Source organism: Clupea harengus, chromosome 17 (genome assembly GCF_900700415.2).
Source record: "Clupea harengus chromosome 17, Ch_v2.0.2, whole genome shotgun sequence".
Lineage (NCBI taxonomy): Eukaryota > Metazoa > Chordata > Actinopteri > Clupeiformes > Clupeidae > Clupea > Clupea harengus.
Window position 1 is genome coordinate 21,951,939 of NC_045168.1, and position 26,005 is coordinate 21,977,943.

Sequence of the window (26,005 nt, forward strand, 5' to 3'; positions counted from 1 at the left end):
GCAACACAGTTCCACCCCCTGTTTTATGGGACAAAACCTCAAATCATAAGGGATCTGTCATCATTCATTGCCCATGTTGAGGCAAAATAATGCATATGGGCAAAATGACTGGCAATGAAACAATAGCAGGCCATGGCTGACACTATTATGATAAAATAAAATAAAATAAAATACTTTTGGAGGTTTTAAATCAACTGTTAGGAAATGTTCAGTAAGCTACTGTTTGTGAACACTGTGTGGAATGTTCCATTTCCCAGTACAAATTAAATTAGTGATAAAACTCTAAAAATGTTTGGTTGTCATGTTCACAAAACCCAGGAATATTAAAGTGACGTTTGCAAGTGAATGATCTAATTGTCCCACAAATGCCACTAAACTGGAGAGAACTGACAACCTCCAACAGACAGCAGCATCCCCAAATCATGCACAAAGCGTCTCGGGGGACACTTGTTTTGAGGACGCTACCAAGATCACAAAAGGAATGAGTATGTTCATTGCTGACATTCCTCATCGTTTTCAATTCCAAAAAATAATAACGTTTCTGTCTAAGTCCCCATTGGGTGTGTTAATTCCAACGCTTTTTTGTTTTTAATTGTATTATTTGTTTTCGTTGTCGACGTTGATGTGATGCTATCGGCGCGGCAGAATTGTTGTGACAGCGGCGGAATGCAGGCCCATTTTCAAGAGATTATTATCTGGTTGTACTGAGGAACCCAGACCTAGGAATTAACCACACGGGTGATAGCCTACTGATGATGAAAGCACTGCAAGCTTGTTGCAGACTTACATAAACATCATACGCTACTGACCAGTGGAAATACTTGTGCTTGGCATGGTGATGCGTTATGAAACAAGACATAGGCTGCTATTCAGCATTGGTCAAATAATTGTCACTCTGTGTAGTAACGCTGCTTCTAACTCGGGTATCCTGACAGGGCACTCGTATAGTGATAGCACAACATCATTAAAAATGTTGACAGCAACAAATCAGACATACGCACAGCTGCCGCCAACAGACTATCGGTTTCAGAAATCGATGGCAACCCATCACGCAGTCTAGAAGAAACAATGTCAAACTTCTTGTGTTGGCAAGCACTGCAGAAAAACGACCGTGCTGTTATCAGTACACCACCGTTTACCTAACCACAGCATGATCGGGGAAAGGAGATAGCTAGCTCCAGTAACGTCATATTACTGATCAGAGGGGCGTGGGAGAAAACCTGGTAATAAAGGTAACTTCGTGAAACACTGAAGGATACCCAACAAATCCCTCGTGTAATGTTTAAATCCGGATGGTATATTAACTGCATTTACAAACAAAAAATGATCCCATCACATTTACAGATGCCTCTTTTAGAGTCTCGAAGAAATGCAGAAAAAATGCTTTACCCTTCCGTACACCTTCGGCACGGGTGATTCAGCAGCACGGCGATACCGATGCCTTTGCACTGGAGAGGCTTCTCTGGCTTCCCTCTCGAGACGCACGTCTTGTGTTTGACCCTCGGCGCCCGCTGCTTGAATGTAATCTTCGCCCACAGTCACCAAGGAAAAGCCGCGATCCTGCGGCAACATAAACGTCTGACTGCGAGGGAGATGAAGCGTGGAAGAAATCAGACCTGTAAGATAAAATAATAAAAGCTGCAATGTAATTCGAACGGGAGACAGCATCTTAAGCGTTCGCTTTGTCGCCATGTTTGTGTATATTTCTCCCACAGTGAGGAAGAGCGCCTCACGTGGTTGATGATGATCTCACCAATCTTTCACGGTGGAAGGCAGTCATCCAGGTGAAATAGCCTATGTGTTAAATTTAGAGAAACGATTGCGAAATCGTTCATCTGAGGTGATATGCTTACATATTTTCGTTGCGTTGGTAAACTTAACTAGGAAAATTGTCTGAATATTATAAGGTTTCTTTTTTTTGCATTGGGGCCTACAGAATGACATTGAATGAAAAATAACGAAAAATTAAATGAAAGCCTACCAATTTTAGAGTTAGAGCTAAATGATCGTTTGAAACTCATATAAACTTTACAAACTGCACCGTCTGATTAAGCAAGTTAGGCCTACAGATAGGATTGGCTTTCAAATGAATGTCTGGGCAGGGCCAGTTTAGTGAGAGATGCAAAGGAGATACCACTTCCAAGAGCAGAATTACAGACGGATCCGATGGAATCATTAGAGGGGGAGGGAAACAGGAAACAGATTACGACAGCACTACTGGTCAGCCTTCGACACAGCAAGTGAAGTGAAACTGCAATGCAGGCAGAGCATATTTCCTAGAAAGATCAGAGGCAGAGTCGTCCAAGATGACAGTTCCTCTTCCAAAAAGGAATGTAGATATACATCAATACATCACAGTCAATTATTACAAATTAATGTATTCAATTAGATTTTCTCTGGAACAACTCAGTAGGCTACATGTAGGGAGTTATGAGGTAAGCAACCCAAAGTTTTCAGGATAAATTCAGGATAGGATACTGTGGCATGCAGTGAGCATGTTGTGTGTGTCTGTGTGTGTGTGTGTGTTCCAGGTGGTGTGTGTGTGTGTTCCAGGTGGTGTGTGTTACCCAGGAGAAGACAGCACACCGCCACTGTAGATGAAGACACGTCGAATGAGAGCTGCCTGGGTCCCACTGTCTGTCCAGAGCATCCACACTCCACCACTACTGATCCAGAAGCCAGTAGCCCCCGGGTCGGATGGCCGAGCAGCTTCCAGAGACCAACACACAGAGAGCACCACCAACAGCTGAGACAAAGGCAGGCCATCGAAGAGCTGTCTCAGTGGAGCTGCGAGGGGCTGGACCAGAGTCAACAGGTCCAGCTGGGAAAGCTTATGGGGCATTTCACTGACATCTTAGCTGCCTGAGATGAAGACTGTAGCCGCACTAGCCTGGTCCAGCATGACATCAACATCTGAGACGCATGCCCCATCCGCCTCCACCCTTGCTGACCCAGTTAAAGTAGTTACGGTGAGAGACTGGCCAGTTCCCTGTGATGTTGGGGAGCTACAGAGCTTCCTGGGGCTGGTGTCTTATTTCAGACACTTTGTCAAAGGTGGCCATGGTAAGTGGGAGCCCCTCGACTTCTAGGCACAAGATTCTGTCTTCACCCGGGTCCAGTCCTAGATGAGGGTGGGCCAGCTGCCCCTGGTCCTCTGGGTGTATAGGATGGCAGTTCAGGCGTCAACCAAGTGCACCCCTACAGCCCTGGTGTTTTGACGGCCCCAGAGCCGGAGGTGGAAGGCAAGCCCAGACTGGACTACAGTAATCTGCGAGCGAGGCTACGGGGGGTGCACGGGCTGGCCAGACGGTCAATGAGCGAGGCAGGGGCTTGCCAGAATGCTGGTGTCGGGGGGGAGACTGACGCTGGAGACAAGTTTTGGGTCTTTTGCCCCGAGTGGAATAAGGGGGTATCCACAAAGCTGGCTAGCCAGTGGTTCGGGCCGTGCTTGGTAATGGATAGACTCTCAGATTATCAGTTTAACGGGTTCAGATGGTAGGGAGGAGGAGGACCGGCTGGCCTCTTACCAGCCTCTGGTCCATCCCAAGCTTCAGGTGGACTGTGAAACAGAGGGCGCAGTATCCACCTCAATGCCCTCTCCACTGGCCCTGGAAACTCCTCCGGGGTTCTCCCTGTCCAACTGAAGGACTTTGTGCTGAAGGCTTGGGTTGAGATTAACCTGCCTTGGTGGGGGCTAGGTGCCGTGCAGCAAACATGTTGTGTCGTGGGTGGTGTGCGTGACGTAGTTGTGTGCCAGAATGCAGTGCGAATGCGAGAGTGAGTGATTTATTGTTTAATTCCATGTTAATGTACAAATTTGAAATGTCCAGTAGGTTCCCTCTTTGGTTGATGTCGGTGTGTATTTTTCTGTTAGCGATTGGAGTGTGCTATGATTTATGACTGTCATGGGTCAGTAACATGCATTATCAGACTCAAACTCTGATAATTATTTTGATGCTTTCAGTTTGAAAGGACTAACCTGAATTGTCAAAATCTGATGAACACCGGTAGTCTTTTGAACTTTGAATGATATCTAATCTCTGCAAGAAGTGGTGACAGTAAACAGTCTAGGTCTACAGCGCCACCTGTTTTTTTCTCAGCACCATTAGAAAAAGTTTTCTCAGTTGAAAAAAAGACACTGAGGGAGCATGGCATAGCACTTACAGCTGAACTAGCAGAGCATGGAGCATAGTACTGACAGATACAGAGAGGTTTGGTAATCCACCACTGATGTAATGCTTTCGTGCCCAGAGAAAAAATTACTCACAATCAACAGGACCTCCTGCATTACAGTGGTGTGGGTGTATAGAGGGGCCTAAAGACTCCATACCGTCAAATGGGAAAGCATCTTCAGTAATCTCTTTTAAAAATGTGTAATATGTGTCAAGAAAAGTATAAAGAAATAGAAAAGAACATGTGAAGACAAATAAAGCACAAACATTCAGAAACACAGCTGGTACTTGAGACTGACGGAGTGAACTGATGTGCCACTCTACAAAGCAGCAAATGCTGGTTTATTTTTTTCAATTGCTTTTGCATAACCCTCAAATTAATCCTCGAAAGTATGTCCTAAAATGCTCCACATGAGAAGCTCATTTGTCAGTTCATTGCTCATTTCTGTTCCAAGAAAAGTGTTATCTTGAACGATTATGTTTTCTGGCAACAGTAGACTAAAAAGATTGTATATCTTATTCTGAGTGAAAAAATAAGGAACTATAGTTTGTGGATGTGACGGCTACACTAATAGGGTGTGTGAGTTACATTCTACAGTTGTAAGACCTATCTAGTGAATATGAGGATGAGCGTGACCTTACAAAAGATATATTTTCGTGGAAAAATTTTGTATTTTGTACATATATATGCAACCATATGAGCTTCATTGTATAACTGTACTTGCCATTTATTTGGCAAGTTTGGAATAATATGCCTGTCTAAAAAAATATTATTTGAAGGCAAGAATATGTTTGAATACAATACTAAATGTAGAGTAAATGCTATAAAGGCATACAAGTATCAACATTAATAACAGGACGGGTATAGAAAGTTTAAATATAGCTGCAAGCAGCGGTCATTGGAGTCCAAGCAGAATGTGTGAACTTGTGAACAAGATATTGTTCAGTGAAGCGGGAGATCTTTGCATTGAACATTATTCACTAGGTGGCGCTACTCCACAAATGAATTGCGGTAATGCATCTCTACCTAGAGGCCAACTTTTTTGACGAATGGGTATTTGAGCTATTGCTAAAAAAAAAGTGCTTCGATTCTACCACACGTCAGGGGTTGCTAGCACGAACGGGCACGCCCACCTGGGGACACAAACTTTATATTCTGTGTCAAATGTGGGGCTTGCTTTTAGTTTTCGCAGTGTAGCATACAATTAAATCACAAGTTAGAAAATGCAGAATTGTTTTTTAACATTGTAATATCTTGAGTAAGACCTGTTGATATTGACTATGCAGCCCCTCTTTAGAATAGGGCAAGACGAATTTGACCGGTTACCTGTCCTGAGGGTGGTTGCATGCTGAGTGAATGATATGTGGTGTTGATTGTGTTCATTGAGGATTCATTGGATTTTAACGAAACACCTATTTTCATGTATTTATTTCAATTCCAGACTCAATTTGAAGTGGTAAGCTACAATGTTTGAAGATGTTGACTATTTTCTGATGAAGCATTTCTGTCACTGAATAGACTGATGGAATTCTGACGATTTTCTTATAGAGAAAATTAGCATGATAGATAGAATAGATAGAAAAGCCTTTATTGTCATTGTATTTATACAACGAAATTTTGAGTGCTTCTCCTGTTGGTGTGACGAGGGACAACATATAACACAACAACAACATATAACATAACAATACTACAACTATCCAAAAACAGTAGGAACAGCCCCCCAAAAAATATATATATACATTAAGAGTAGAACAAAGTGCGGTGGCATAGACTAAAGTACATCAATTAATACAGCTTTGTTTATGCACATGTGTAAGGTGACTGAGATGGTATGTGACTTGTAGTCAATAAAGTGCTTAGTGTTTAGTGCACGTCGGTATTTAGAGTTCTGATGGCTGTCAGGAAAAAACTGTTCTTAAGACGCGTGGTCCTTGCTCTAAAGGATCTGTACCGTCTGCCTGAGGGCAGGAGAGTAAACAGGTGGTGGCCTGGGTGAGAGGAGTCTTTTAAGATGTTATTGGCCCTGCTAAGGTAGCGGGAGCGGGCAATGGATTCCAGGGAGGGCAGTGAGCAGCCAGTGATTTTTTTGTGCTGTGTTGATGACCCTTTGGAGGGCTCTCTTGTCTGCTGCAGTACAACCGGAGTACCACGCCGAGATGCAGTAGGTTAGTACACTTTCGATAGTGGTGCGGTAGAAGGCCACCATCAGTTTACACTCCAGGTTGTTTTTCCTGAGTACTCTCAGGAAGTGTAGTCGCTGCTGTGCCTTTTTTACTGTCTCTGAGGTGTTGACAGACCATGAGAGGTCATCTGATAAATTGGCTCCTAGGAATTTGAAGGTGTGGACCTTCTCCACACAGTCACCGTTGATGTAGAGTGGGGCCGGAACTGCACTTTGCCTTCTGTAGTCCAGAATTAATTCTTTCGTTTTTGTGGTGTTCAGTGACAGATTGTTGTCTGAGCACCACACTGTCAGTTTCTGTACTTCATCCCTGTACGCTGATTCGTCATATTCTGATATGAGCCCGATCACGGTGGTGTCGTCAGCAAATGTAATGATGGTGTTGGTAGGATGGGTTGGAGTACAGTCATGGGTGTACAAGGAGTACAGTAGTGGGCTCAGCACACAGCCTTGTGGAGAGCCAGTGCTTAGAGTGATGGTGGAGGAAAGGTGGGGACCGAGTTTTACAGTTTGTGGGCGGTTTGAGAGGAAGTCCTTTATCCAGGTGCAGATGACCAGTTGAAATCAGAAAATCATGACCAGTTTGCAATGAAAAGAGTACCTCCTCCATCCCAGACTTCCAGTGTAATGTAATTTTACTGTCCATGGTAATGGCAAGGTACACATAAACTTTTATTTGCCTCGGTAAGCCTTATAGGGCTCTGATTCCGTCCTTTTATGAAATACAAACGTTAATGGTTAATGCACGTGACCCATAAGTCTTACTATGCAGGCATCACGCGCTGAAGTGATCTCTGAGTTAACAACAGGTCAGCTGCAGGGGGAAAAGGATCTGGCTTATGGTATTGACAATCAGGGAAGAGTATTGATACAGAAGGGCCTGTTTCAGTACGTTTATCTGGTGCCACTTAGTTAAATTAGTGTAAAGTAGTAAACTGTTTTTGTCGACGTCGATCTGCTTCAATTTATGCCATCCATCAGCTAAGTGGCTAACGTTACCAGTGCGAACCCACATGAAAATGGCAGCAAAAAGAATGCAGACGACTTTATGTACTAGAGGTGATGACAGCAAAGAATCACAACCAAAACTGGTAAAGTGTAATGCCATCACGATAGACCCTCTTTAAACGTGTTTGTCGATTAACTGGTGTTATTTCTAAAATATCAGTTTCTTTTATATCTATTTTAGACTAGCGTTATTTGGTTTAATTTGCTATCCTAGCGAAACTCTTAGCCGTTTTAGCTAACTATCTGATGCTAATCTGGCTAGCGTGGAGAACATTTACTTAGCCAAATTCCACTCACCTTACTAGCTACCAAGCTAACCCAAAGTTACCTTATACATTCTTAAAACACAAAACTTGAATGTCACGATAAGATACACTGTGTTCCACAGATGGAGCAATCTACCGTATTGTGTGAGAACTCTCCAGTGAAGAAGGTAAAAAGTGTTGACATTAACATTACTCCAAGCGGCCACAACATCCCAAATGGATTGGAAGGGGCAATGTCAGGTAACTTTTAGGTTGTGCTAATAGGCCAACATAGTATGGTGTTTGTTACTTAAACCTACGTAAATAATAATAAGTAATAGTATAGGTAATACTGCCTGTGTGTAATTTAAGTCTGATCTAAGTGACATGCTGAAAGACATATTTTCTTGAGACAACCATTGAATGGCGAGGCTGAAATTAGCTCCTCAAATATTCAAATTTTGCTGCCAAATACTCGCGAGTATGATGAATATGAAGTAATATCCATTGTTATCAGGCTGGCCCAAAGTTGTATTCACCTTTTAAACAAACCAGGGAATATTGCTCATGAACACATTATAGTTGACATTGATGTGATCATTTCCAGGCTGGTGCCCAAGGGGATAAACATTTTGGCCATCACTTGTTACCTGTCTGACCCAAAGTATTCTTCACCTTAAATGAACCAGGGAACATGGCTCATATTCACATTTGTTGACATAGTTTGAAAAATTCATGTGTATTATGATCAATCTTCCCTGGATCATTTAAAGGTGAAAACAACTTTGAGCCAGCCTAATAACAAGTGACATTTATTTTAGAAATTATATTCTGTCATAATGAAGTGAGTTCTCAGTGGCCCAAACTGTAAACCTTTGGGTGAAAATTTTCATATAATATCAACTAATGTGTTTTTGAGCAATTTCCTTAGTTTATTTAAAGGTGAAAACAACTTTGGACCAGCCTTATAATAAGTAATATTACTTTAGTCGTACTGAAGTGAGTGTTCAGTGGCTCAAAAAGTTTTCACATAACGTCCACCAATGTCTATATGAGCAATGTTCCCTGGTAGATTTAAAGCTGAATAATATGTTGGGCCAGCCTGGGGAAAAGTGATATGACACCATATTCTGTAAAGCAGTTTTCAGTGGCCCAAGGAGCGAACTTTAGCCTCATCATTGATGGACCCCTGGTGATAAGCATTTTCATTTGGTGTAGTTAGTTTCGTATAAATATTAACGGTAAAGGTTTCACTGAAATGTTAATGAAAATGGGAGTGCATCATATTTGAAAAATCTAATGTTAGTTTACTGTTTCAGTTACTTTTAAAATGTACTTGGAACTCGAATTTGAGCATCAGGAATTAGCCATATAATTGTCCATGATCTGACTGATTAGATTGAATTACTAGTGTCTATATGAAGAAACCATGCCTGCCAATTTTGACTTGGAGTGATGGTGACGGTAACAACAGTTGGCTTATTGAGTGTCATCCTTCTCGTCTAGTCATTGTCATTGGTAACTGAGCGGTTTGTCTCTCTCTTTCTGTGTGTGTGCGTGCGTGTGTCGTCTCCTTTCCCAAGTAGATGCGAACAGAAGTCTCAACATGCTATTCTCAGAGTTCACCCAAGTGTTGAGGTACACGAGTATAACGTTTTCATCTTTGAAATTAAACTATATCTGTATGCTTTGGTATATACCAGTGGTAAAGATGGTCACCCTCTTAGGGAAAGATCAGCGTTGGACTCCTCACAAGTGAAAGAACTGGATGGCATTCTGATGGAGGCTAGGAGCGTAGAAGCACATCTCAAAGAGAAAAAGGAACATCTGAGGCGTTCGCTGGCTGTCATCTCTGAAAAATTACAATGATAACTTGGCTACCTCATAGTGTCATATTTTACTTATTATTTGTACCAGGTTGTGATTAGATTAGATTTGTCATGTTTTTGATACATTTGACCTTACTCCTCTGAATTACAATCTTCTTGAATACAAGTTATTTTTAAGTAATGATCTCATGGATGGTTGAAATTGTGGTACTTATTGTAATAGTTATGTAAATAAAAAAGGATAAAGTTATACACTGTACGTGAGTTTATTAACTTTTGTTTATTTACAATACAATTAAAAAAAAGATATTTCTGATACAGACATATACAGTATTTAAATTGGCAAGTATAACAAAACTTATACAGAATATAAATCATTAAGCAGCCAACTAATATATCCCCCCTACTTCTTCTCTTTAATAATACAATTCGTCTCATCCCTTCACTTGAACAACTATCATCCATTTACAAAGAAAATCAACCTTTCTGTCATGCAGACAAAATCAGTTGAAGAACCCAAGCATTTTCCATAAGGGATCTTAGAAGTAGTAAGCTAAGTCATCTGGAAACTAAAAGGGATTTTATAATACTATTTTGAGAGGAGTCCTCATTTGACACAATAGGTACACTTTCACCAGAGCTCAGTCTGTTCTTGATCCTCTTCCTTGCTTGCTGCCACGGTAGACGCTTGCATTGTGTGCACTGTTATTGCTTTCAGTCTTGGGTTGTTTAAGCGGTAGCGTTGAAAGTACCGTGGAAACCATAAGGGATGTTCACGGGCACCTCTGCTCTGCCCAACTCCTCAAATGACTTGGCGTCCAAGGCCAGCAGGAATGTGCCCTTGTCCTGGGGAGGGACAGATTCAAGTTTTTGGTTAGATTGTTCTTTTTATTTATTAAATATAACCTGATCTATAGAAAGCCATATTATGAGTTTGCAATGCATAATTTGCTGAACCAACATTATGTGACTTCCACACTGTGCACCTTACTTCATTTGGAGTGATGACCACTGACAAAATGACGCCATCATCTTCCTCCGTTGCGTCAGGTGTTGGCACAAATACTGGTTCAGAGGGGTAAAAGCCAGGCTTCTGCCACACCTAGAAAAATGAACATGAATTGACATTTTAGTAACATTAATAAATGGACACATCCACATTGAATATTGCAAACAATCACATTTATGAAATAGTAGTGGGATTAATTCACATATTTATTTGGTATTTGGTACTTACTTTCATTTTTTTCCCTTCCAGGTCCATTTTGATCAGGGAGTCTCCCACCAGGTGCCGGAAGCCGCAGCCATAGAAATAACGGTAAGGATGGGTGTTGCACTTTGCATAGTTGATTTGTGGGAATTCTAGCCCACCATATTCATGGAGATCATCGCCATGGAGATCTTCATGTGTGCAGTCAACCTTCAGGATAGAAGTGAGACATTTAACCACTCTTCTAAGCTCGAGGACTTTCTCTACCGAATGCTACTTTTGCCAGTTTACAAAAGCATTCACAATAAAGTATTTTCATTTAAAAAATAATTGAAGTATGAGCGGCAAAAGTTTATTGACCTACCCGATTTTTGGCAGTCTTGATAGCAGTTGCTGTGCTGTCTGGTCTGGTGTTCAAGTTTTTTCCACAAGGTGTCTCACTATTCACATTCAAAGGCAGCACAAATCTTCTGGGGAATACTCTGCACATTGTGTTGTAAACCTAAGGAAATCAGAGATCTATTTCAGTGGACAGACAATATATACATACAAAATCTAGACAAATATGTCATGTTTTGGCCCCATATTTCATTATCTGAGATAGATTTCTCGATGCTCACAAGAATCATATTTCTTACTTCTGTACAGAAATGTATCTGTAGTCATGGCCATGTGTTCATCCATACTTTACATTGACTATATTTTGTACGAACTGTAACTCACTAAACCTTTGTGTTCCATGTTGTATTTATATTTTTGTTCAGTATATTATTTAAATGACTAATTACCGGTAATTAATATTTTGAAGGCATACTTAATCCTAAGAGAGTGTTCAGCACATGTTACTAATATTGACATTCAGTTCCTTTTGCACTCTGGAGAAGGTATACTGTAAGCATACATTACCTCATCCAGGGCCTCTCCTGACTTGCGCAGGTTCTGGACCATGAAGTTGTTGATGGCTTTGCCGTCATCAGCGCAACACATGTCCATCACCAATAACCCATTCTCCTCAAAGGCATTGATCTGATGGAAGGTGGACAGTGGCTTGGTGTGGTACTCAATATGGCTCAGCTGGAATAAAACAGGGAGGAAGATTAAAGTGAGTGGTAAGGTAATTCAGTCTCTTTATGTATGTATTGTATGGATGGATATCTGTATACATGCATGTATGTATGAGCTTAAACAATGTTAAATTATAATTTAATGTATCCATACCTTGCCCGTGTGCTTGTCGATCAGATGGAAGATTGTGTCATGCTTAGGATCCCAGTACACGGCATCACTGATGCCTTTGCCCCTCAGTTTACCAGTGATGATCTTGAGCAAGTCCATCTTAATGGGTTGCTCAATGAAGACCACATAGTTCTTAGTCATCGCTATGTCCAAAGGAAAACAATTACACATTAGCTATCATGACAAACACCGTCTTCATGAATTTTGCACACAGCTTCTATGTAACACAGATGCCATTGATAGTGACTCACCAAAGCTGTGGTAGTACGAGGGTTTGGTCTTGTCCGCAGACGGGATAGAGCAGATTACTTTGGCGCCCTCTAGGGTGTCTGATGGTGTGGTTTTCTCAGGAGGCACACAAATAATGTTGTAAAATGCTCCTGGTAAACACAAAGATGAACATTAATAGCAATGAAAAATAATCATAAAATCACAAATTACTTCCAAACACCTAAAAAGGCAAAGAAACAGACGACATAACAGACAAATTCACTAACCTTTGGCGGTGTAGGAATTCCCCATGTTGTAGGTTGTCCCATCAGGGTCACTGTGTGGGTGAGCTGTTGCTCCATTGACAGCTATAAACTTGCTCCAGTCCACCTGTCAGAGTGCACATTTATATTTATACTTACTAAGGCCACTTACTCTTGGCTAATATGAACCATTTATAAGGTTTGCTCCACGTTAGATTTGTGGAGGTTTAACGAGGTATGATAGTGGCTTACCTTCTCAGTGGCCATTAGTGTTTCTGGATCCACTTTGTGCATGAAGTTGGTTTCAGTGCTGACGTAGTAATCTCCCTTATACTGGACGAAACTCACACTGGCATTATCGGTGGGCTCTATGAAGACAAAAAGAGTGTCCAGGGCATTAAACCATTTACTCACTGGTGATAGGTTATACATATGCTTACATCTGAATTCAAAAGCCCGCAGTGTGGAATTATACATTTTAAGTGTCAAAAGAGAATATATGGATATGGTGGTTTTATCAGACTGATAGCTCATCTTTAAAAGTCTGACTGTGGCTGTTTCACTGTTATGTGTGCGCTACAGCGAATCTCTCAGCACATTAAAGTGGGAGATAGATACTTACTTGGCATATCAAAGCGTGACAGAAAGCGCTGGAAGAAGTTTTTGCAGGGATCCGGCACGGCAAGGGTGCCAAACTCCGACACAACGATACGGTCGTGCTCTTTGTTGGCTTTATAGCAGTCACTGTCGAGGAAGCGGTTTTTGTAGGTCACCTGCCCATTCTCAATCTTATACTGGTGCAGCAGGGCCATCCCGTCAAACCAGTGGTTGAAGCTGAAAGGAAAGAAATAGACAAATATTCATAAGACAGCTAGAACGGTGGTTTAGTAATGAGTTAAATGACAAAAGTTAATGAAAACTAATTTAGAGTTCAACAAGTATTGTAGGTACTTTGTACTCACTTGTCTTTTCCGATTTCAAACTTTCCTGGCCCATTCCTAAGGAAGCTGCCTTTGATCCAGGTTGGAATGGTGCCGCGAATGACGGTCTGCAAAGGCTCTGGTGTCTCATCAACTGAGCGCACAATATTTTCAATACATGGCAAATCATGCATGTCTGTGAAATGCTGATTTTTGCACTTGTGCACCTTGGGGGCTGTGAAGAGAAAATGAAAACAAAGAAAATATGATGATAAGCTTCTTAAACAAAAGTGTACAAAACTTCAAATAAAATGTTATTTTACAATAAATTAACCTCTAAATATGTGTGTTTGAGATTGTAAAAAGTTGCTTTTGTTATTGCTTTCACATGGTTGTTAAAACTGAAAACGCAATCAAGTAAGACGCCAGGGTTTTTAACAATGTCCTCCACTTTCTGTCTTTTTGTGTCAAGATAGCAATCCTAAATCCTATCTCAAATTTTCCCGAATTAAGATTATTTCAGTTTTGGCCTTATTCAGATGAAGGAAATTATTAGACATCCTCCAGCAGTTAATTTGGTCAATGCAACCACAAAGAGATTCTAGGGGACCATAGTCATTAGATGAGAGGGCTATGAAAAATCTTTTTGTCTTCAATAATTTGTCAAAGCAGGTGCATATAAAGCTAGAATAATAAAGGCTGTTGGTGTTGTGGTAGTTTCCATGGCAACAAAAAAGCTCCTTTCTTGTAAGTCTGATCTGAGCAACCTGATAACTGTACCTGGAAATCCAACCCAATGTTCCAGTCTGTGTAGACTGTATTATGACCATTATATGATATATATTATGTAGGAACAACAATGGCGGCACTGCTAGAGCTAGATGAAGCGATACAAAGTAGAAGCAACGCTAGCAAGAAGAATGTGTACATTTATTCATCAAGGGCTAAGACATTGTTCCCTTACTGCCAACGGTTGGGAAAAGGCTGATATATCAGCTTGCACCATTAGTGTCAAAGTAGGAAGTACAGCAATCCCATACTGGTCAATGCCAGTTGGTTAAAGGCTGGTCCAGTGGTTTAAAAATGACCCCGAAGTCTACGCCCATTAGGATGCAACGATAGGAAACAATCCCCAATTAAGCTTTGCCAGACCCTATTCATGAAGTGCTAGTGGGTCCAACCCCAGTTCTATGCATGCCCAACACAAACTGACAGCCGTTATAAGTTTGGATGTATGTGGGCTGCAGGTGGATTGCTAATTAATAACTATATATTAGGTATGGGGTGTTTAATATATACATTCATTATCTACCTACCTTAGCACAAACTATCAACACATTAATAATAATGCCTAATTTAACAATGTTCAACCCCACAGAAAACAGAACAGAGAGAAACAGACAAAATGTTAAAAACCAGACTTGATTGTTTTCTTTGGTGCGCCAAGAACTGAGAATCTACAACTAAAGTAAAATACTATTTTTGCAAACAACAATGTATGTTTCTATTTATGTAATGACAGAACATGTTTTTATATGTAGTGTATGTGTTGCATTTGAGATTTGAAATTTTGAAAAATTCAGCCTCACTAATTTCTTACCGCTGGTCACAGCCCTGACGGTATCAAAGTGTAGAATGAAAGAATTACCTTGAGTGATCTCCGCTTTTGGCATCTTTCTCTTGGTTCTTGAGTCCTGTAGATGTGGAGGCTGAGCCGGTTGGTGGAGTGCAGACTTTCCTGGAAGAACAGCTGTGTCTCTCCGCTCGACAGAGGACGTCTTTTATAGCGCTCCGACAGCGTGCGAGTGTACACAGTGTATGCTCCCCACCCCTCCTTGTCTACACATTGAGTACTCCTTATCTATCTGGAAACATTGATTATTTCTTGGTGATTTTTTTATTTTTTTTTGTTGTTGACCCAGTTCCAGACATTCACTCTCTACTCCTCCAAATATGTTTGGATATGTAGATTCATTTTAGATTTGTATCATTAGTCCCTGAAGCAAACATTTCTCATTCTTAAAAACATTTTACGCTTGACTGTGGATTATTTGTTTGTGGCAATCTGTTTCTATGAAACAGCAGGGAGCATGCAAAAAAGTAAGCATTTATATTGCCTTGACATATTGTACTTTGACTAGTTTTACCTGACCTGTTTTAAACTGACTTATCTGCCAATGTATAGATCTGCATGTGTGGTGTTCCAGTTAGCTGCACTGATTTAAATTAGTTTAATATTTTAAATATAATATTGATACAATGTTCATGTTCTGCTGTTTTCTAGCAGCTGATTGACCTGTCCTAACCTGACTTGTCCTTAGCTGAAACACAGTTGAATATCCAACTAGGATCTGTCTTATAGGTCAGCTGATCACTGGCTCGGCTACAGCTCATCTACCAGTCAAGTTCCGAACTTCGTGGCATCTGTGGTCAGCAGCTCAAAAAGTGACTAGAATGAAAACAAATTACTAAAATGAAAAAAAGTTCCTAGCAGGATTACTTTACGCTGATGGAACATGTCTTAAAGTTGTATTGATCATTATTTGGTCTGCTTCCCAGTGACACTGCAATATTGTTCATGCCTTTTAGCTGTTTTAGAGTCAGGAGACAGGGACCCAGATTTAGAGACTGCAGCTGCCTCCTTAGTAAGATTAGATCTGCTCCTTCGTTCATGGTTCTTCAGATCCCTTGTCAAAATCCATATTTACCAGTTAGTTTTAATAAGCGTTTGACAGCCGTTCTATTTCATTTTATTACATTGTGACCGTTTTTTTTATTCATTTGTCATCACTTTTTATAATTAGGTCACACTCACATTTCGCTTTTTATTTTATATGGTTGTTATTTAAATAATTTAAATGTCCATATTTCTTGTTCTCAACAATTGTATGCACTTTTTGTGATCCTCTGTGTAGTTGCTTTTCTTTTTTCCCTTATTAAACTTGTATCTTTAATTTAACAGTAGCAACAAAAACTGTTTATTATGCAAGACACAGCAACCACACTCACATAATTGGTCAGATACACACTTTGTTTACTCCTTCCAGAGAACAAAATGATCATAATGGCGAGGGATTTTTTTGATTGTATACTGTGTAATATTTTTGATAGGCTTATGAAGCACTGTTTTTGTTTAAATAGCTTGAAGGGACTTTTGGGGATTTCCTGTGCGGGCCGAATGAATGAGCAGTTCAGTAGCCAACGTGGACCCCCGTCCTAGAAAAACACCCGGGTGATTTCATTCCCCCATTGTCCCTTGTTGACTGAACAATTTTTTTTTTACTTGTATGTGTAAGTGACACTGACAGTGCTAAGAGCCATGGCCCAGTCTTCACCTTCCCTTGAACCCTGCCGCATGAAGACGTCCCGTTTATGATTTCACCTGTTTTATCAGGTGAGGAGGTGAGGAAGCGGTCACGTACTCTCTGTTACGTGTGACTCTCTCTCAGAGTGGGTTTCAAATACTGTGCAGGTACATCTGTGGAGCTTAACTACACAACTTATGGTGACTTTTAATGGAATGGTTACATTTTGAGAATAACAGTCTCAAGCAAGTAGAACAGGAAAATAAACCATAATCAGATTGACTAGATTTGAGATTTAAGGCTACTAAACATTTGACTAATTTCTTGAAAGTACATTACAATTCACACACAAATCCGACAACTGAGTTGAATGGTTCTGCTTGGACGTTTAGTAAGGCATGTCTCAATAACATGGTACATCGTATATGGCAGACCAGCATACAAGACAATGGCAACTATATACCAGACAAACCCAAAGATAAAGGTTATCTAGACACAAACGTTTTAATTGTGGAGCTTGTAGGAACCGGCCATGGTAATGACATTACATATTAACTTTCATTGTGGTATCGAGTCTGGCAGCACTCCATATATAGTCACATGCGTTTTGAATACAGGGATGTGACTGAAAAGATGAATGACGAGTTATAACCATTATCGCTGACAACCTTTGTTTCAGGTTCAGATGTTGGCTGTACTATGATGCTATAGAAGCTAGTTGATCTTCCTTAGACGTGACCTCAATAGTTCTCTATGCCTCTGCACTGCGTAGTGCTTAGTGATGGCATGATCAGTTCAGTGAAGATCACGTTACATTATTATTATTTTTTGCTATTTTAAGTTATTTAATTGTATGAATGGTTAATATGAATTTGAGCACTCAACATATGGACTATACAATCATGATCAGCAATCTCCTGTTACTTTCTTCAAAGCCCTTTTACACTGAATTACGACTGAATTGTCATTTCGTCCATTAGATTTCTTTGTAATGTGGACCTTCAAGTCTTATGAGTCTTCAAGAGAGTATGTACGCACCATCATAGCTGTTGTATTAACATAAAATAGGTCATATAGAGGTGAGGAGATAAAGAGTAAAGTACACATGATAATGACGTTGAAGATAAAGCAGTGACATGGCTGGATGTATGTATGTATCTATGCATGTATGTATGTACACATGTGTGTATGTATGTATACATGTATGTATGTATGTATGTATGTATGTATGTATGTATGTATGTATGCATGTATGTATGTAGGTGTGTATGTATGTATGTATGTAGGTGTGTATGTACACATATACTGTATGTATATGCTGGAGAACTTAATTCATGTGACTAGTCTCATTGAAATCAAGTGATTGTGCCACCTTTAAAACATTACCTCTAGGAAAGTGTCAGGGTGAACTGTAAGGAGGGTCTGGGTTCATGCAGAGGTTGGAGTGTAAAGAGGGTCTGGGTTCATGCAGAGGTTGCCCTTTCTCTGACCATCATTTACTACCTCAGGTAAGATACTGGTGGTGATTAGGGGGTCATGTGGAACTGATAAACGAACAATAAGAAACATCCCTTATTCTTATGTCACAGGCAGTGTAAAATGTAAAACAGAATGAGCTCTTTGAGGAAAAGAACAATTGTAAGAAAAAAAAGTTAGAGTGAAGAGATATTTTGGCAGAGATATTTAGAAATGATGTCATTAAAATGTTTTGTAAAGAGGATGTGGAAAAAAAACGATCTAATTAGCAATTTACTTATTTATATAGTGCCAAAACAGTGCATGGACCCCCTTAGAGCAAGCACAATGGCAAAAGGGGCTAGGAAAAACTCCCCAGAAGCAGAATCACATCACATAAGGGGGGACCCATCTGCTTGAGGTCAGCCGGGAGGAGATAGGAAGGGGGGAGTGTTGTGTGGAAGAAGGGGAAGGGAAACAACAAGTAGTAAATGTACACAGCATGCATTTGGTAGATGTACATAATATACATGCAAACATCATATGATACATGATACATACAAACATCATATGATACATGATACATACAGGCATCATATGATATATACATGATACATACAAACATCATATGATACATGATACATACAAGCATCATATGATATATACATGATACATACAAACATCATATGATATATACATGATACAAACAAGTTGTGTAGGGTTATATCACACTGGTTTGAGATGACAGTTAAGGAGAACAGCACCAGTGACTGCCCTTTAATTAACTGTTGAATAGTGTTTATTGCTAATGCTATGTTCTGTGTCAAAAGCCTAGCAGAGGTTTTGTGATGAGATATGAAGAGATTATCAAATGATACGCGTTCTATGAATTCAAAGAAAAATCACATTTATAATGAAAAGCAAATCTTTCACAATACTCCACGATAAAGCAAGTTCTTTGTTTAAACCATTTTGTGAATCATCTGGTCAAAACAACAAACGTCAATGGAATAGCAGGTTAAATTTGATGTTGTACCTCCAGAATTACGTCGTTTTTGCCAAACTAAAGCCATTTCTTTTTTTGTGTGCAAGAAATACAATCTACCTAATTTCTGTTCTGAAATCCAGTTGAGTCTTCAAATGTCATTGAAATGATGAAATGTTGTATATTTGTGTCAACAAAATTGCTTTACATTGTTCGCTTTCTTTCTATGCTTTTTTATGTTTCAAGCCCGATGAATGATTTTTATTGTGAAAAGACTAACAAGATAAAGGAGAGGGTATAGATTTGTGCTGTAAACATTCATAATATCACAGGGAGGAGACTATACTTTAGGATTTGAAGTGCAGTTTTGAGGTCTGATAAAGATATTATGAATTTCAGAGTTTTTTTTAGCCAAATTTAGTTTTATCTGTTAAAGCACTAAAACTAATTTCATTTTTATAGAAGAATGCAGTGTAACAGACGACAGAGAAGAACAGCAAACATTGAAATGCTGCACAGGTAATGCCCTCCATCATTAATGACCATCCGGTCCTGTATGCACTTTTTGTGATCCTCTGTGTAGTTGCTTTTCTTTTTTCCCTTATTAAGCTTGTATCTTTAATTTAACAGCAACAACAATAATAAACAGTCTATTATGCAAGACACAGCAACCAGACTCACATAATTGGTCAGATACCCACTTTGTTTACTCCTTCCAGAGAACAAAATGATCATAATGGCGAGGGATTTTTGTAATTGTATACTGTGTAATATTTTTTATAGGCTTATGAAGCACTGTTTTTGTTTAAATAGCTTGAAGGGACTTTTGGGGATTTCCTGTGCGGGCCGAATGAATGAGCAGTTCAGTAGCCAACGTGGACCCCCGTCCTAGAAAAACACCCGGGTGATTTCATTCCCCCATTGTCCCTTGTTGACTGAACAATTTTTTTTTACTTGTATGTATAAGTGACACTGACAGTGCTAAGAGCCATGGCCCAGTCTTCACCTTCCCTTGAACCCTGCCGCATGAAGACGTCCCGTTTATGATTTCACCTGTTTTATCAGGTGAGGAGGTGAGGAAGCGGTCACGTACTCTCTGTTACGTGTGACTCTCTCTCAGAGTGGGTTTCAAATACTGTGCAGGTACATCTGTGGAGCTTAACTACACAACTTATGGTGGCTTTTAATAGAATGGTTACATTTTGAGAATAACAGTCTCAAGCAAGTAGAACAGGAAAATAAACCATAATCAGATTGACTAGATTTGAGATTTAAGGCTACTAAACATTTGACTAATTTCTTGAAAGTACATTACAATTCACACACAAATCCGACAACTGAGTTGAATGGTTCTGCTTGGACGTTTAGTAAGGCATGTCTCAATAACATGGTACATTGTATATGGCAGACCAGCATACAAGACAATGGCAACTATATACCAGACGAACCCAAAGATAAAGGTTACCTAGACACAAACGTTTTAATTGTGGAGCTTGTAGGAACCGGCCATGGTAATGACATTACATATTAACTTTCATTGTGGTATCGAGTCTGGCAGCACTCCAGGGGCGGACTGGGGGAAAAGAGTGGCCCGGGAGTTACTGTCAGACCGGCCCACTCAATACACGGCGCGCGGCCCACTCAATACACGGCGCGCGGCCCACTCAGTACACGGCCCGCTGCCCACTCAGTACACGGCGCGTTGCCCATTCAATGAATCGCACGTATCGACCAGTCAGTGGCCTACTTGGAAAAATACCCATACACTTAACATTATTTTGGATGATTACAAAGAAATTACATCATATATGTTTTTTTTTTAATAACATTTGGATCCACCAATTTGCCTGGGTGGACACATGGAATAAAATGATACTGGCTATTGTAACACTCCAAGGTAGGTATAGTTTGCTAGATGAATATGCTTAACTCTGGGCTAGTATCAGATGGTTATACGTATAACTACAGAACATTAAGGAATGAATATCCACACAATAAAGAAACTGGAATCAGAGGGTAGAATTAGAATGAACTATATTGTAGAAATGAACAGAATAGAACATACGATGGGGTGTGAACATCAGTGGTATCAGTAGTGTTGCATGCTGGGTTGGTGTGTGTGTGTGTGAAGGGGTGTTGAAGGTGAATAACAAAACAATAAGTTAAGTAACAGAACCTAAACTAACTCTGCTGGCCCGGGTGCATTATAGTCACATGATAAAAAAAACAATATCAGTATACTCATGTGTTATTATGACCTCACTATCTAATCTAGATAACATATTAACATTGTTTATAATGTTAGTGTTGTGTGTAACACGGTGATTTTAGCATAACAAGCTAGCTGGTTAACTTATTTTACATAAGTTATTAGAAATTATAAGATTGCCCTCTTTACAACAACCACCATGGACAGCTTGCTCATCGATTGTAAAAAAAGTCACTACGGCTAACATGTTAAAATAGATCATCTCGATGATGACAACAGCGCCAGCTTGCTTATTTTACCAGATCATAACGGTCTCAATTTTGGACATTTATCTACCTAACGTTAGCTAGGTTAGTTGGTAGTGAACGTTACCTCATCTGTGAAAAGCAAGCTAACATTGGCCAAGTCAACGCCACAACTTACCTTGTATCACTGTCACTGTCACGCGAAATAACAGTCGTAAATGGCCCAGAGTTTTCTTAAATGCAATTCCTCAAAACCACCAGATAGCCCACGGGCCGCTCCGTGTTAGAAGGGCTGACGGCACACGTCACTACGGTTGCGTGCCCTGGCGGGGCGTTGTGTAAGAACCCATTTTCAGGTGTTCATTAATAAGGTGGAGATCGTTTCTTACGTTGAATTTCTGAAGTCCGTAAGAACACACTTCAGAACATTTTCGAAAAATAGGCACCATGAGCGTAAATACAAATTGCGAGGAGGAGTATAAAAATCAGTCAGTAATTTATGTGTTTCTAGATAATAGAGGAAATTATACGTGTCCTGAGTACTATGGAACATAGTCGAAAGTGCCAGCTGTGATAGAGGGAGGGCCGGTTAGTGATGGAAGCAGGCCAGTATTTTGGACCATCCCAACCTCGTCGGCCCGCCGGGGATTCCCCCGGTATCCCCGATGGCCAGTCCGCCCCTGCAGCACTCCATATATAGTCACATGCGTTTTGAATACAGGGATGTGACTGAGAAGATGAATGACGAGTTATAACCATTATCGCTGACAACCTTTGTTTCAGGTTCAGATGTTGGCTGTACTATGATGCTATAGAAGCTAGTTGATCTTCCTCAGACGTGATCTCAATAGTTCTCTATGCCTCTGCACTGCGTAGTGCTTAGTGATGGCATGATCAGTTCAGTGAAGATCACGTTACATTATTATAATTTTTTGCTATTTTAAGTCATTTAATTGTATGAATGGTTAATATGAATTTGAGCACTCAACATATGGACTATACAATCATGATCAGCAATCTCCTGTTACTTTCTCCTGTAGCCTAAGTCTCATGAGTCAAAGCCCTTTTACACTGAATTATGACTGTGAATTGTCATTTCGTCCATTAGATTTCTTTGTAATGTGGACCTTCAAGTCTTATACAGAGAGTATGTACGCACCATCATAGCTGTTGTATAAACATAAAATAGGTCATATAGAGGTGAGGAGATAAAGAGTAAAGTACACATGATAATGACGTTGAAGATAAAGCAGTGACATGGCTGGATGTTAGTGTGAACAGGTAGATGGTAAAAACCTGCTAGGCTCTAGGCCTGCCGCACCTCCACCGGTGCCCTTTGGGCTAGCTGCGGGGTCGTCAGCCGGGGACCACCTTTCACAGATGTTTCGCCCCTTATCCCGGAACATCTCCTGGTGGCGGGGCAGTGAACAGGGACGTCTCCCAGTCACCCCCCGCAGCTAGCCTTTCTCAGGAGTTGCTCGCTCCCCATGCCTTGTCCCGCCTCCTTAACCAAAGCCAAAAACTTGCCTTCTCTGCTTCCTCAGACAGCTCTCTGGTGGCTTTGTGTAGCTCCTTGCCCCTCAGCCCTAGCTCTTTAAGTAGGCGAGTCATTGAGCTTCCCACAAACCCCCTCGTGCCAACCTCCACTGGAAAGAGTCGTGTACTCCAACCGCTCTCCCTGCACTCCGCAACCAGGTCAGAATACTTTGCCCTCTTCCTTTCGTGGGCTCCCTCCATCCCCTCCTCCCATGGCACCGTCAGCTCCACAAGCAGCGCAGATCTCTCCGTCCTGGCCCACAGCACCACATCTGGCCTCAGTGTGGTGCTGCAGATCTCCCCTGGGAAGTGGAGCTGCCTGCCCAAGTCCACCTCCATTCTCCATTCCACTCCTGGCAACAAAAGGGTGGATGCTGGTCTCCTTCTGACAGTGTCCCCCTTTTCCCCTTCCCTAAGGAAATGGGTCCTCTGCTGGCTCCCCGGCTGCCTCCCAGCGCTTGCCTCTTGCCTTTTCCTCTCCACCACCTCTGCCAGTTTCCTCAGCACCTGATCGTGCCGCCATCCATACCTGCCCTGGGATAGCGCGGTCTTGCAACCTGACAGAGTGTGTTGTAGGGAAGCATTGATGGTCCCACAGAGGTCACAGGCCTGCTCCGTGCCCAGCCACTGCTGGAGGTTTCGGGGGGAGGGCAGAGTGTTGTAGGTTGCCCTGATGAGGAAACTGAGTCGAGCCTGTGGCAGTTTCCAGAAGTCTGCCCAGCTCACCACCCGACCCGCAACCACCTCCCACGTCGTCCAGCGTCCCTGCTGCCCCTGCGCCACTGCCTTGACCCTGTACTCTTCCTCTGCCATCTTTGTCACCTCCGAGACAACAAGATCCTTCCTCTCCTTCCTGCTAGCTCTGGACCACAGAATAGGCGGATCTCCCCACCCAAGGCCAGCGCGCCCTGTCTGGACTCTGCCCACCATCTCCTGGTGCTGCAACCTGCCCACTGCCTTCTGCACCTCCTCCTCGGCCCTCCACTTCCTCCCAGTCAACACCCGGGCTTCCATGTCCCTCACGGTCTCATCTGTAGATTCCCTCAGCTCCATCACCAGCCTTGCCTTCTCCTGCCTGTAACCTATGGTGATAGATTTCAGGGGAAGCTGAAGTGTGTTCTTTCCATACAGGCTGGCCGATGAGTGGCCTAGCCATTTGCGGATGAACGAGCTGGTCTTTGCATCCATCTTGCTCACGGCTGACGAGGTGACTTCGCACAGCTTCAGCGGCCACATTACCCTTGGGTACAGTGTGAAATTGAAACACCACACCTTGTACTTTCCAGGTAACTGGCTTGAGTCGATTTTGGCCAGGCCTGCTGAGAGCTGCTGCAAGGTGGTCTTTCCTATTTCCTTGTCTGAGAGGCTGGCTGTATATTGCCTCCCAAGACTTCGGATGGGCTGGTCTGCAATGCGTGGGATGTTTTCTCCGCCGATTATAAAGGTGACCCTGTCATTCAGTACCCCTTTCCGCAAGGAAAGGCTCCTTGACTTTTTTGCCTTGAACTTCATCCTGGCCCAAATGATCAACTCATCCAGCCTCTTCATGAGCCTGGACGTGCATGGAGCAGTTTGGAGCAAGCATGTGATGTCATCCATGTATGTATGTATCTATGTATTTATGTATGTATGTTTACATGTATGTATGTACACATGTGTGTATGTATGTATACATGTATGTATGTATGTATGTATGTATGTATGTATGTATGTGTGTATGTAGGTGTGTATGTACACATATACTGTATGTATATGCTGGAGAACTTAATTCATGTGACTAGTCTCATTGAAATCAAGTGATTGTGCCACCTTTAAAACATTACCTCTAGGAAAGTGTCAGGGTGAACTGTAAGGAGGGTCTGGGTTCATGCAGAGGTTGGAGTGTAAAGAGGGTCTGGGTTCATGCAGAGGTTCCCCTTTCTCTGACCATCATTTACTACCTCAGGTAAGATACTGGTGGTGATTAGGGGGTCATGTGGAACTGATAAACGAACAATAAGAAACATCCCTTATTCTTATGTCACAGGCAGTGTAAAATGTAAAACAGAATGAGCTCTTTGAGGAAAAGAACAATTGCAAGAAAAAAAAGTTAGAGTGAAGAGATATTTTGGCAGAGATATTTAGAAATGATGTCATTAAAATGTTTTGTAAAGAGGATGTGGAAAAAAAAACGATCTAATTAGCAATTGACTTATTTATATAGTGCCAAAACAGTGCATGGACCCCCTTAGAGCAAGCACAATGGCAAAAGGGGCTAGGAAAAACTCCCCAGAAGCAGAATCACATCACATAAGGGGGGACCCATCTGCTTGAGGTCAGCCGGGAGGAGATAGGAAGGGGGAGGGTTGTGTGGAAGAAGGGGAAGGGAAACAACAAGTAGTAAATGTACACAGCATGCATTTGGTAGATGTACATAATATACATGCAAACATCATATGATACATGATACATACAAGCATCATATGATATATACATGATACATACAAACATCATATGATATATACATGATACATACAAACATCATATGATACATGATACATACAAACATCATATGATACATGATACATACAAGCATCATATGATATATACATGATACAAACAAGTTGTGTAGGGTTATATCACACTGGTTTGAGATAACAGTTAAGGAGAACAGCACCAGTGACTGCCCTTTAATTAACTGTTGAATAGTGTTTATTGCTAATGCTATGTTCTGTGTCAAAAGCCTAGCAGAGGTTTTGTGATGAGGTATGAAGAGATTATCAAATGATACGCGTTCTATGAATTCAAAGAAAAATCACATTTATAATGAAAAGCAAATCTTTCACAATACTCCACGATAAAGCAAGTTCTTTGTTTAAACCAGTTTGTGAATCATCTGGTCAAAACAACAAACGTCAATGGAATAGCAGGTTAAATTTGATGTTGTACCTCCAGAATTACGTCATTTTTGCCAAACTAAAGCCATTTCTTTTTTGTGTGCAAGAAATACAATCT

At 41.1% G+C, this 26,005-nt stretch overlaps 2 protein-coding genes across 3 annotated transcripts in view; both read right to left on the reverse strand.

Annotated features, from left to right (window-relative positions):
* The window catches only part of sorl1 (sortilin-related receptor, L(DLR class) A repeats containing), a 32,587-nt gene extending 30,822 nt beyond the window's left edge, over positions 1 to 1,765 (reverse strand). For both annotated transcript variants that reach the window (XM_031583746.2, XM_031583745.2), the window contains exon 1: positions 1,390 to 1,765. In XM_031583746.2, the coding sequence (XP_031439606.1) occupies positions 1,390 to 1,692 (303 nt within the window). In that variant the 5' untranslated portion in view covers positions 1,693 to 1,765. The remainder of the gene's footprint in view (positions 1 to 1,389) is intronic.
* Positions 1,766 to 9,814: 8,049 nt separating this feature from the next.
* Positions 9,815 to 15,542, reverse strand: bco2b (beta-carotene oxygenase 2b). Its single transcript, XM_012820185.3, has 12 exons — positions 14,925 to 15,542; positions 13,319 to 13,511; positions 12,979 to 13,190; positions 12,609 to 12,724; positions 12,381 to 12,483; positions 12,135 to 12,263; positions 11,866 to 12,026; positions 11,554 to 11,721; positions 11,012 to 11,149; positions 10,675 to 10,857; positions 10,429 to 10,539; positions 9,815 to 10,283 (listed from the first exon to the last, which is right to left on the reverse strand). The coding sequence occupies exons 1-12, from the start codon at positions 14,947 to 14,949 to the stop codon at positions 10,167 to 10,169; spliced, it is 1,656 nt and encodes a 551-aa protein (XP_012675639.2). The 5' UTR covers positions 14,950 to 15,542; the 3' UTR covers positions 9,815 to 10,166.
* Positions 15,543 to 26,005: the final 10,463 nt, after the last annotated feature.